Source organism: Prionailurus viverrinus, chromosome B2, assembly GCF_022837055.1.
Source record: "Prionailurus viverrinus isolate Anna chromosome B2, UM_Priviv_1.0, whole genome shotgun sequence".
In the NCBI taxonomy this organism is placed as follows: domain Eukaryota; kingdom Metazoa; phylum Chordata; class Mammalia; order Carnivora; family Felidae; genus Prionailurus; species Prionailurus viverrinus.
Window position 1 is genome coordinate 3,392,857 of NC_062565.1, and position 11,196 is coordinate 3,404,052.

Genomic DNA, 11,196 nt, shown 5'->3' on the forward strand with positions numbered 1-11,196 from the left:
ACTGTGGGGAAAATGCATTTTCTTCAGAATTATCCATTATGTGCATTTAAATTCTGCCAGGAAAAAAAAAAAAAAACAAACTATTTTGTTTTAAACTACTTTTTGTATTTAGTAGCTTTTTGTGTAAATTAAACAAAAGGTTTTCGAGTCAGGAAAAAAAAAAGGCAGCCAACACAGGAAAAATTCTTTACTTTCCCCCTGTTTTGCCTAAAGGCAAGATATAAATTATTTTACTGGAGACTGACATTTACCAGCCCAGAGAGGAACCAGGAGAATCTCCAAACCAACCATTCTCCATTACTTTCCTCCCTTATTAGTACCTTCCCAGCTTGTTGGCCTTGGGGCCTGAAATTGTTTTCCTTTGTCCCATCACCTCTGCAAATGTACTCTCCTTTATTGAAGATGGAAAATAAGTTGGAATTTTGTTACCATCGTGAGTTTCTTTTCATTTAGGTTTCCCTTGTGATGTGCACTGTGTGAGTGAACTGTTTTTCTCTTGTTAGTGTTTTCGTTAAGAGTCCTAGCCAAAAACCTAAGGTGGGAAGAGGTAAAGTTTTGCCTTCCCTACAACGATAGAGAGAGAAAGGGCAGGTATCACTCTGGCAATATTGATGATCTTAAGTAAGTAAGTTACCTAGGAAAGAGTGCAAGGACACTCACACCCTCTTCCGTCCCGCTGAGAGCAGGTAGCAAATCTCCCATATGAAAAATACCCTCCCTAACAAGTAAACAAGTACAAAGACATCCACATCACCAGGGACCGGGACTTGAGAAAGCCAAGAAAGAGGAACCGGCGGGACTGTTCTGGACCCCAGGGTTCTCTAGCTCTCCGCCAAACAGAAATTGACACGAGGCCAAGAAAAGGTTCAGGCAGCGTTTATTGGGGGCCTATGCTCCACACCAGAGAGACCGCGGCGGCGTAACAAACGTCCCAGCCGGCTCCCGGAACAAAGGCCGGCAAAGCCTGCAAGGGGGCTGAAGCGGCGAAGGAGGGACATCTCAGCAGATGGAGGTGGAGACAAAGGAGGTTGGGGCGCAGGCGCAGTGGACAGAACGTGCTTCCGCAGCACGTGTCGTATTAGCATGTTAAGTATCCACCCACGGCCGGGATTATTGGCATTCTAACGACGAAAAAAGTAGGTGAGGGTCCGTGCTGGGGTCCATCTTGGCACAGGCTTGGCTTAGTTTGGTTTCTTCATTTGAGTTCTTTCTGGAAAACATCCTGCCCCCGCATCCCTATGAGATATAATGCTCAAAAGCATGTAGCTCTCAGCCTTTTCTCCTAAGGTGACAAAAGCACAGAGCAAAGTGCATTGTGGTTAGGGCGGGGAGGGGGGGAGGTCCCAGACACAGCCCCTGGTCTACCTCACCCCTCCCCACCTCCACCGGCGAGATTTTACCCTCCTTATTCCTAAGGAGGAGGGGCCGAAGGTCTCATCTTCTGAAACTGCTTCTTGCTGAGCGGGGCGTCGTCCCTGTCCTACCAGGAGGAGTAAAACTCTCCCGCTGACTGCTCTAACGACCTGTAAGGACCTTGTTCCTCTTGGGGCTGGATAGGTGGGGCCCTTGTGCCACTATCTGTTGGACAAGAAACTGCCGTCCTCTAGAAGACTCAAACGTAACCAAAAGATTAAGGAGGCAGGGTCTGAATAGTAACAGAAGAATTTTTTGCCACAAGAGGGCCCAGGAAAGAACGGAATCAGGCAATGTTAGGCATATAACCTCTGAGTCCTATATGGTTTGGGCATTGGGGCTCTTGAACCCATGCAACGATCTGGCTTGTCTGTAAATCTCCTGGGTATTTAGTTCGACCTCCCCAGAGGCGTTGATGTACGTACAGCACGTGTCGTTGACTACCGCACAGACACCCCCTTGTGTGGCCAGAAGATAATCTACAGCTAACCTATTGTCAAGGGAATCTAGGGACTCCTGGAGGCCCTCTGAGGTGTCGCCAGCGCTTGAGGCCAGGTTTTCGATGACCTGGGTAAGGCTTTTTAAGGTCGTCTCATGATAGGCAATCCCCTCCCGGGGGGCAGCCGGTCCCGTGGCTTCTCCAGCTGCCGCCAAGATAAGCCCGAGTGCTCTCTTCCGTCTGCCTTGAGAGGTGACGTTATATATAGTGGCGCCTAATCCTTCTGGGCCCAGTCGTCCCACAGTGCATTGTCCCCGGAAGTGGACATTATCTAAACACGCGTAGGCCACTGCCCGAAGAGGCCAGGAGAAGGAGGAATCGGGGCTCCCTTCATAGGGCAGTTTATTTTGTGGCGGCCCACAGAGGAACAGATATCCAGGGGGGGCACAGGCCCGGCGGGCTGAAGAGGAATTAAACCAGCTTCGTAAAAGGGGACCCCACTTAGGTGTGCTCTTGCACCTGGGGGACAGGGGCCCTCCGTCCATCGGCCCCCCACCTAGCTCTGCGTCCTCCTCTATTCCCTCGTGGCTATCGAAGGCAGATGGGGTCTGATAGGTGAGCCTCCAGGAAGGGGTTGCTGTTCCTTTCCAGTGAGTACAGGAGAAGTTAGGTTGGTCGCCCGGGGGAAGCAGAGAGGAGTCCACACACCAGTGAGTCTGGTTGGGGACACACGAAGAGCTTGCAATGGAAAAGGACATGGGATAAATGGAGGGCGAGCTGCCCGCACTGGTCAGGCAGGTGTTGGTCTCGCAGGGGCAACAGGGCCGCCCCTGTTCTTTACAGAGAAGAGGGCGCTTAACCTGGAGCCCAGTTTGGTTCCAAGTGTCTGTAAGGGTCACACACGTCATGTCCTCGCGGTCCTTGAGTTCCGCCACCAGGAGTGGTGTGCTCCTAATGGGTCCGGAAGTCAAAGTGAGAGGCACATCCTCGTTTGTAGGCTCGAACTGGAGCTTAGGAACCCCATCCCGTGGGCCGGGATGGCAGATCCAACAGTTAGAGAGATTATTTCCCGAGGCCACGATGCTGGAGAAGTTGACAATTGAATTTTCTCCCCAAGTTTCCCTCCCTTTGTTATTTCCTTCCCAACTCATCCCCAGGAGAAGGGCCAAGAGAAGGGCCCACATTATGCAACCCATCATTGGTTCTGGTCTTCTAGACCCAGCAGGGGCAGAACAGGTGTTTGCCAGAGTGGAGGGCCCCGAAATGTACCCACAGAGAAGAAAAAGGAAAACAGAGGCAATAAAAAGAAATGTCAGCAAACCAATCCACCAAGATAGAATCACTTATCTGACTCTGAGGCTCGCTTCTTGAACCAAGTATCTGGGGTCTCCCACAGGCTCACGTGAGGAAGATGGTTCCAGGCCTTCCAGGCGTTTCTGAGGAGGTCCAGGAGAAAAAGATTTTAGCCTGGAAAGATGTCCCCAGCTAGGGATTCCTTGCAGCTTAACTGCCACTGGAGTGACTAAAAATCACCTGGTAAGGACCTTGCCACTTGGGGAGCAACTGATTTTTTTCTGGGGAGCCCTCCTTACAACTTGGAAGGAAGGCCTGACTCCCTGGATTAATTTGCAGAGGGGAGGACTCTTCTAAATCACCTCTCGGGGTGCCGGCAGCCTATGATTAGCAGAAGCCCAACTGGCTCTTAGCACTCAGCCCAAACAAAGTAATCAAAGGCCGCAAGTTCTGGCTTATCTTCCCGCGTGGTGGAATACGGGCTGGAAGAAGGGTCTCCCATGTCATTTCACTGGAACGAGGGTCGCTCCTGTCATTTCAAATGCGCTGAGTCTTAGGGGCGGTGGGAATCCTGAGTGGTGTGAGAGGAAGCAATTTGACCCAAGGCTCTTCAGTTTGTTGACAGAGTTTTGCTCGCATCTTTTTAAGGGTCTGATTCATCTTTTCTACCTTCCCTGAGGAATGGGGGTGCCAGGGAGCATGTCATTTATAACTTATTCCCAGGGCTGCTGAAAGGCTCTGGGTGACATTAGCCATAAAAGAAGGCCCATTACCACTTTGGAGAGACTCGGGAATTCCCTTTTAGGAGGGATTTACAGACCTCAGTCGCCTTCCCAGACCCGGGTGGGAAGGCTTATACCCATTCGGTAAAAATATCAACAAACACGAGGTAATGTCTGTAGCCTGCTTGTGATGGCATCTGGGTAGAATCCACTTGCCAATCTTCCCCAGGAAATGCCCCCTGGTCTTGGACCGGCATGAGAAGTGGGGATAGACTGGACGGCTCTGTGGTTTATTTTGGGTGCAGAAGTCACAGGCAAGGGTAACTTGGTTTTATTGTCTAAGTCCCTGACCTAGAAAGACCTTTTGCACCAAGTCCCATTGGACATCTCTGCCATAATGGGTGGCATGCATCACGTCAATGCTTGAGCTTTTCTTGTCGGGCTTCCGGAATGAGAATTTTGTCCTCTCTCATAAGCTACCAGCACTTTATTCTGTATATCCCTGTCTCTCTGTGTCCTCCCATGCCAGCAGGGAGCATTGAGGGTGGCTGGGGAACTCAGAGGAGCCAACTATCAAGGTGGTAATTTGATCTGGTTTTTGTGCTCCATGGACTGTGAACAGCTAGTCAGCCTTACTATTCTTTTCTTTGCTTACAGAGGTCCCATCTTTCTGACAACTTTTACAGTGGACTACAGCCACCTAAACGAGAAGCTGTACTGCCTCTACAAGAGTGAAGATTGGGTCCTTACGTTTTATTGGCGAATTCTTGCTGTTAACATTTTCCTGTCTTTCTGGACGACCGCAAGGGCATGTAGTACACGGAACCCATATTTTGAATCGGAGGAGAGATTTCATCTTTTTCCTTCCCCCAACTGCAAGGTCCTAATTAGGGCTATCAGTTCAACCTTTTGGGTGGATGAAGTGTTGAGGTGAGCTCTAGCCTCAATGACCCTACTTGGGTTCACGATCACGTAGCCTGCCTTCCAGATGCCTCTCTCTCCACAAGTGTCCTGTCCATAAATGACACCATATCCAGATTGTCAAGGGGTTTGTCTTGAAGGTCAGGTCTGCTAGAAGTCTGTTCTACTGTCTCCATACTGATGTTGGAGACCCTTAACCTCCAGGGTGAAGCAGGGTGCAGTCCAGTGGACCTTTAAAATATCTGGGCAATCTGGCAAGAGGGCCTGATACTTAGTTAGCCTTACTCCAGTCAGCCAGTGGTGCCCTCTAGTTTCTAACATGGTCTGAACCTGACAGGGAGTTAGGCTGACCCGGGGTAAGCTTACTGGCCTCGCTAAGAGAGATGTGGCCATCACTGCTGGGCCGTCCCTGTGCAACTGGGTCTAGTTATTTTGAAAAGTAGTCTCTGATCAGGGTCCAGCTTTTGAGTTAGGACCCCCAAAGCCTGCCTCTCATGGGTAGATGAGGTAAAATGTTTGTCCAAATAGGGGAACTCCAGTGCAGGGGCCCCATCCAGCTCCACTTTCAAGGCTTTAAAAGCCCCCCAACACAGTCTATTGTAGGGGTTCCCTTTCTTCCCCCTTCAAGGCCTCATATAGGGGCTTTGCATCAGGGCCGTAACTGGGGAACCAGATACAAGAGAACTCTCTCGCGTCAAGAAAGCCATGGAGTTGCTTTCTAGTGGGCAGTGTGGGCAGGCACTGCTGGTCCTCTTGGGATCCGTGGCCAGGACATGGGTGCCTGGAGATAGGATGAAGCCCAGATATTGGCCCTGTTGTTGTGATATGTGAGCCTTTGATGGGGGAGACCCTATATCCTCTGTTAGCTAGAAAACATAAGGTTTTTGCGGTATTACAGTCCGAGGACTGCTTAGTCAAACTGGCTATTAACAAATCACCATGTTGTAAGAGGATCCCATCTCTCAGTTTTAATTCTTGTAACTCTTTGCCACTATATTTCCAAATAGATTGGTGGGGGGTGTCTCTAAGGCCCCAGGGAAGCACCATCCAGGTGTGCTGGGTAGTGTCTTGAGTATCAGGGGTTTTCCATTCGAAGGCAAGTAAATAGCGGCTCTCCTCATAAAGGGATGTGCAGAAAAAGGCACCCTTCAGGTCCAGGATGGTAAAAAATTTAGCATCGCCTGGACCCTGGGTAAGCAGAGTATACGGGTTGGGTACTACCAGGTGTATGAGAACAGCTTTATTTATGGCCCTCAAATCCTGTACAAAGCAATATTCTCCACTGGGCTTCCTCACTGGGAGGACTGGGGTATTACATGGGGATTGACAAGGCTTGATCCATCCATACTTGAGAAATTTTGAAATTATCAGCTGGATTCCTCCTAAAGATTTATTTTTTACGGGAAACTATTTTTTTCTAGACACCCTGCACTAGGTTTTACCCTTCCCTGAATGGGGGAGACTTTTTTTTTTTTTTTTTGCCTCCCCTGGGACATGAGTCTACTTGGTTGTTTGTCCTCAGGAGTACCTGCGGCTCAAGCCTGGGACCATCCAGTAGTGCCCACGGATGAAATCCCAGTTCCTGGTCTATCTCCATTTTAATATCACCCTTTTCAAGGTAAAGAGTGGCTCCAGAATGGTTTCGTAGATCTCTCCCCAGAGCATTCCGGGACCTACAGAAAGGAATGCGTAGAACAGTTGATCTGGCTTCACAGGCGAGGGGGAAAGTAAACGGTCTCACCTTTGGCCACATCTCTCCCAGTTACCACATGTCACGCTTGGGGAAGGGCCCACAGGTTGGGTCAGGACAGAGCAGGCGGCTCCAGTATCTACACGGAATTTAGTTTTCCTACCTGCCACGTCAAGGGTGACCGAGGTTCCGCTAGTACAATGGTAAGGGGTCAGGTGGGTGCTGGGGCGGGCAGCTCCTGGGGCCTCTTTGTGGTCGCACGGCCCCTCTTCCGAGAGACTGGCCGGGGGTGGGAGTCCGTGTGTGCCCTTCGCTCTCTGGGGCGGGCAGGCTCAGGTCCCCCCGCCTTCCTGCCTGCGTTACGCACACTTGTTCCGATGGTTCTGGCTACGGCCTCTGGGCCTCCTGGGGTCACCCTGAGCAGGGCAGCCAGAACCTGTGCCTGTTTTGCTACCCTTGTCTTTACTGGCCTCCTCTGCGCTGTCTCAGTTATTAAAAACCTTGAAGGCCTCCTCCACCAAAGGTGACAGCAGGGACTGAGAACCTGCCTCTGACGTCCGTAGCTTCCCCCTAAGATCAGAGGCAGGCTGGACGATAAAGCACACAGTCAGTAAAGACCTCCCCGCGGCGACTCTGGTCTCCATTTGGGCGTCTGCGGAAGGCGTCCATCAGTGGTTTAGAAAGACAGCTGGATTCTCATCCTTTTTGCCGAGTTATTTCCCTCCCTTTGTCATAATTAGCTGGTTTGGCTAGGCACTTCGTCATCCCTTCAGACAGGCAGGTAATAAAGTGCCTCTGCACCCTGGGGGTTGTGCCCTCCTGATCCTACTGTGGGTCCCAAGCAGGGACAGCATTTCATCCGGCCCCAAGCACTCCGTCCCCTGGATTGGCAGACCCTAAGACCCCAGGCTGTCAGCATAATCCCCAGCCTTCCTAAGGATCTGTCTTCCTCATCCAGGGTGCAACAGTAAGGCCTGGGATGACATCTCGTCAGGTGTTTGTTTGTTTGTTTTGGAAAAATGACCCAACTTTTCTTTACACAGAACCAGGTCTGTAAGCAAGACAGGAAACTCTGGTAATCCCTTCCTCGGGCATGTCCTTTCCCTAAGGGGAAACAGATCCAGTTGGGGCCTGTGGTGGGTGGGTGGGCACTGTGGGTGCTAGTGGGACTTACTCCAGAGGAGGGAGGAGGATGCAGGGGCAGGGAAGCTCCTTATGAATAAGGAGGTGGGGAGACCTTGGAGGAAGGAGGGGAAGTTGTTGGGGTCAAAGTCGCAGGGGTAGAGGGGGTTTGGGATGGGACTCCTGCAAAGGAGTACTAGGTCCCACTTGACTAGAACAGGGGATTGTCTAAAATGTCTGGTTTTGGGGTGCCTGAGTGGCTCAGCGGGTTAAGCGTCCGACTCTTGACTTCGACTCAGGACATGATCTCATGGTTCCTGAGTTGGAGGCCCACATTGGGCTCTCTGCTGACTTTGCAGAGTCTGCTTAGGATTCTGTCTTCCTCACACTCTGCCCCTCCCCTGCTCGCTCTCTCTCTCAAATAAATAAATATAAATTTAAATAGATGAGTAAATAAATAAAATGTCTGGTTTCAACCCAGCAGTGAGAGGGGTGCCGGTGGTAACGATCTGAGGCCACAGAGACTCTGCAAGAATTCCTTCATTTGGGGTCTTGGTGTCTCTCCCTACTTCTGAGATCTTTTGCAAAACAAATCCAACTGCAAGATAGTATTCAAATTTAAATTTGAGCACACAAACTTAATGGTCCATTTTGGAGCCACTGTTCCTGGTTCTTGTTCGCCCAAGATATTGGGGCCAAACAGTGCCATGCAAAAAAAAAAAAAAAAAAAAAAAAAATTTGTTTTCCTTTTCTTCAAACCATCCAATTTAAACTGATCCCAATTATTTATTTGTTTATTTTTAATGTTTACTTATTTTTGAGAGAGAGAAAGAGTGCAAGTGGAGGAGGGGCAGACAGAGAGGGAGACACAGAATCTGAACAGGCTCCAGGCTCCGAGCTGTCAGCACAGAGCGGGATGTGGGGCTCGAGCTCACAAACTGTGAGATCATGACCTGAGCCCAAGTCGGATGCCCAACCGACTAAGCCACCCAGGCGCCCCTGATCCCAATTATTTAAAAAAATCCTAGAAGGGAGTCCTTTGTCCCATTTGAAGTGTTGCACATGTTGGGAAGTTGGATGGGCCTGGTGACTTATAAAAAAAGAAAAAAGGTGAAAGCTGACTAGCAGATAGAGTCACACTGTGTGATTCTGTATGATTCTGTGTGATTCTGTGTGAAGCCTGGGTGATTCTGGGTGAAGTCTGTGTGATTCTGTGTGAATGGACCTCTCCTTGTCCCAGTTGGGCCATCGGTAGAAGCAGGCCAGTACGACCAGAGAAGCTTGATTTCTTAAAACAGGAGGCTCCCCGGTACACAAAAAGATTAACCCTGAGGCCCCCCGAATCCGGACCAAGGTCTGGATTTCTTCAACCTGACACTGGAACGAAGTCTGACTCACCAGGAATTCTCCTTCCCTCTTAATAAGATAAAAAGGTACCAGATGATTCACAAGACAAACAAAAAGGAGAAAGACGAGATGGTCAGGGTCAAGCCAAGACTGACTTAGGAAGTTAACACTTACACAAAGACAACACAGAGTGAGTTCTCAGGGCCACAGCCCCATTCCGAGAGACAACAGGTAAAGAACACAGATCTGACCCCAAAGAAAGTCACAAGAGAGTCTGGAAGTAATTCCGGCTTTCGAACACACCCAGGAAACTGAGACCAGCCACAAGGAAAGCCAGCGGAGAGGATACCCAGGCCGGGCTCAACCCACCAGAGGCCCTCCAGTGAGCCTGCAGGGGACCACCACTGGGGGTTAGAGTCAGGGGACAGGGGAGAGGGGACACTCAGGCTGAACCCACCAGAGAGCTCCCAGTGACCCTGCAGGGGACCAACGCCGGGGAGGTCAGAGTCGGGGGACCGGGGACACCCGGCCCCGGAACGCTGGCCCAGACAACCTTGCTCCGTCCGAGAAAAGCAGACTATAGTGACAGTGACAGAGGGAGACGGGCAAAACCCGCAGCCGCATGCGCGGCCTGAGACGAGGGGCAGAGTCCCGGCGGCGGGAGGCACGACTTACCGCCGCGCGGACGCGGGACTCCAGCTCCGAGCCGCTGGTGAGTCGCACGGCAGGAGGGGCTCCCTCCGCGGTCTGCAGGCTCCGGGTCCTCGGGCCGTCACCGGGGCTCCCTCTCGGGGTCCCTGCGTGGTCGCCAAAGTACGATCCCGACCCCACGGCTCTTTGGCTCTCGGCGCAAACAGAAATCGACATGAGGCCGAGAGAGGCGCTTCCCGGGGCTTATCCTCCGGCACCAGCGCGGCGCCAGGCGCAGAAGTCCCCGCCGGCCCCCGGCACCGACCCGCGGTTGGCAAAGCGGCTGAGGCGGGAAAGACGGAACGCCCTTGCGGGGCGGGGAGAAGCTGGTGCGCAGGCGCACTGGGCTGCACGCGCCGCCACCTGCCCCGCCTGTCTCATTAGCATGTTAGGTCTCCACCCCTGGCTGCATTTGCGTATTATAATGAGGAGAGAGCAGGTGAAGGGCCGGCGCCGGGGTCCACCTGGGCGCGGGCCGGTGTAGTCCGGTTTCCGGTGCTGAGTTCTTTCTGGCAAACATCCTGCTTCCGCATTCCTGTGAGGTCTCCGGGCCTAGAACGTGTAGCTCAGCCCGCTCTTCTAGGGAGATAAGCCCAGAGCAGCAGCGAGCTCCGTGGTTAGGGCCGGGTGGGGGGAGGGGACCCAACACAGCCACTGTTCCATCTCGGACTAGTTTAGCCGGCGAAGTTAGGAAGGGCCTCCTAGAGGAAGGGAGGGATTTTCAGAGACGGGAGGACGAGGCAAGAACCAGCATGTTTGGGGGCCGCCTGCCCAGGGCCCCCGCATTACTTGATGAGGGAGCCAAAGGCAAGCTGACACCCCGCAACACCTCACTACCCACCCTCCCCACCCCCACCCCTACCCCTACCCCCCAACCGCCAGGTGGGATCTCTGTGACATTCCTCAGGCACTCGGGCTGCCCAAGAACAAAGGAAAGGGGAATGCAAATGGTTAACCGGTAGAGATCACAGTCGTGCAGGACGTGAGTCTACATCAGTTTACAAACTGTCTTGGTAAAGGACAAGAAAAAGGCAATCTTATCAAGAGTCTAATCTTCAGAAACTTATATTTTCAGTTTCCCAGAGCCCCAACATGACCTTCCCCTCCCTAGCGATGTGGGGAATAAAGGCAAGAAGGAAATGGTAAATAACATTGAATTTCTGTGTAACCTGCGGCCCACTGACAAGTACTTGAGGCAAATACAAAGTATGACGTTTCTCCAGGAACCCCCTCCCCTCTTAATATTAACGCCTTACTAGAGGGACAACGACCTTAGCTTGACCGTGGCCGGGGCTCCGGTATCTTAAGCGCCCCCTATAATCTTTGAAAGTCCTTCTGGGGGCCTCCCTGCCTTTTACCTTGACCTCCCCCAAGTCCCTAGTATATGACCAGTCACTCCTCACGACCCCAGTGCCTCTCTTCCTGTCCACGGGTCCCGTCCCCGTGCCTTAATAAAATCACCTTTTTGCACCAAAGACGTGTCAAGAATTCTTTCTTAGCCATCAGCTCCAGACTGCCACCACTCCAAGACCCCATTAGTAGTAGTAATAATAATAATA

The 11,196-nt window shown here is 51.7% G+C and overlaps 1 protein-coding gene across 1 annotated transcript; it reads right to left on the reverse strand.

Moving 5' to 3' along the window:
- Positions 1 to 860: 860 nt before the first annotated feature.
- LOC125166576 (endogenous retrovirus group V member 2 Env polyprotein-like) lies at positions 861 to 9,983 on the reverse strand. Its single transcript, XM_047860478.1, is given in 2 exon segments — positions 861 to 3,288; positions 9,623 to 9,983. A coding segment is annotated over 1 exon segment (1,536 nt). The 5' UTR covers positions 3,052 to 3,288; positions 9,623 to 9,983; the 3' UTR covers positions 861 to 1,515.
- Positions 9,984 to 11,196: the final 1,213 nt, after the last annotated feature.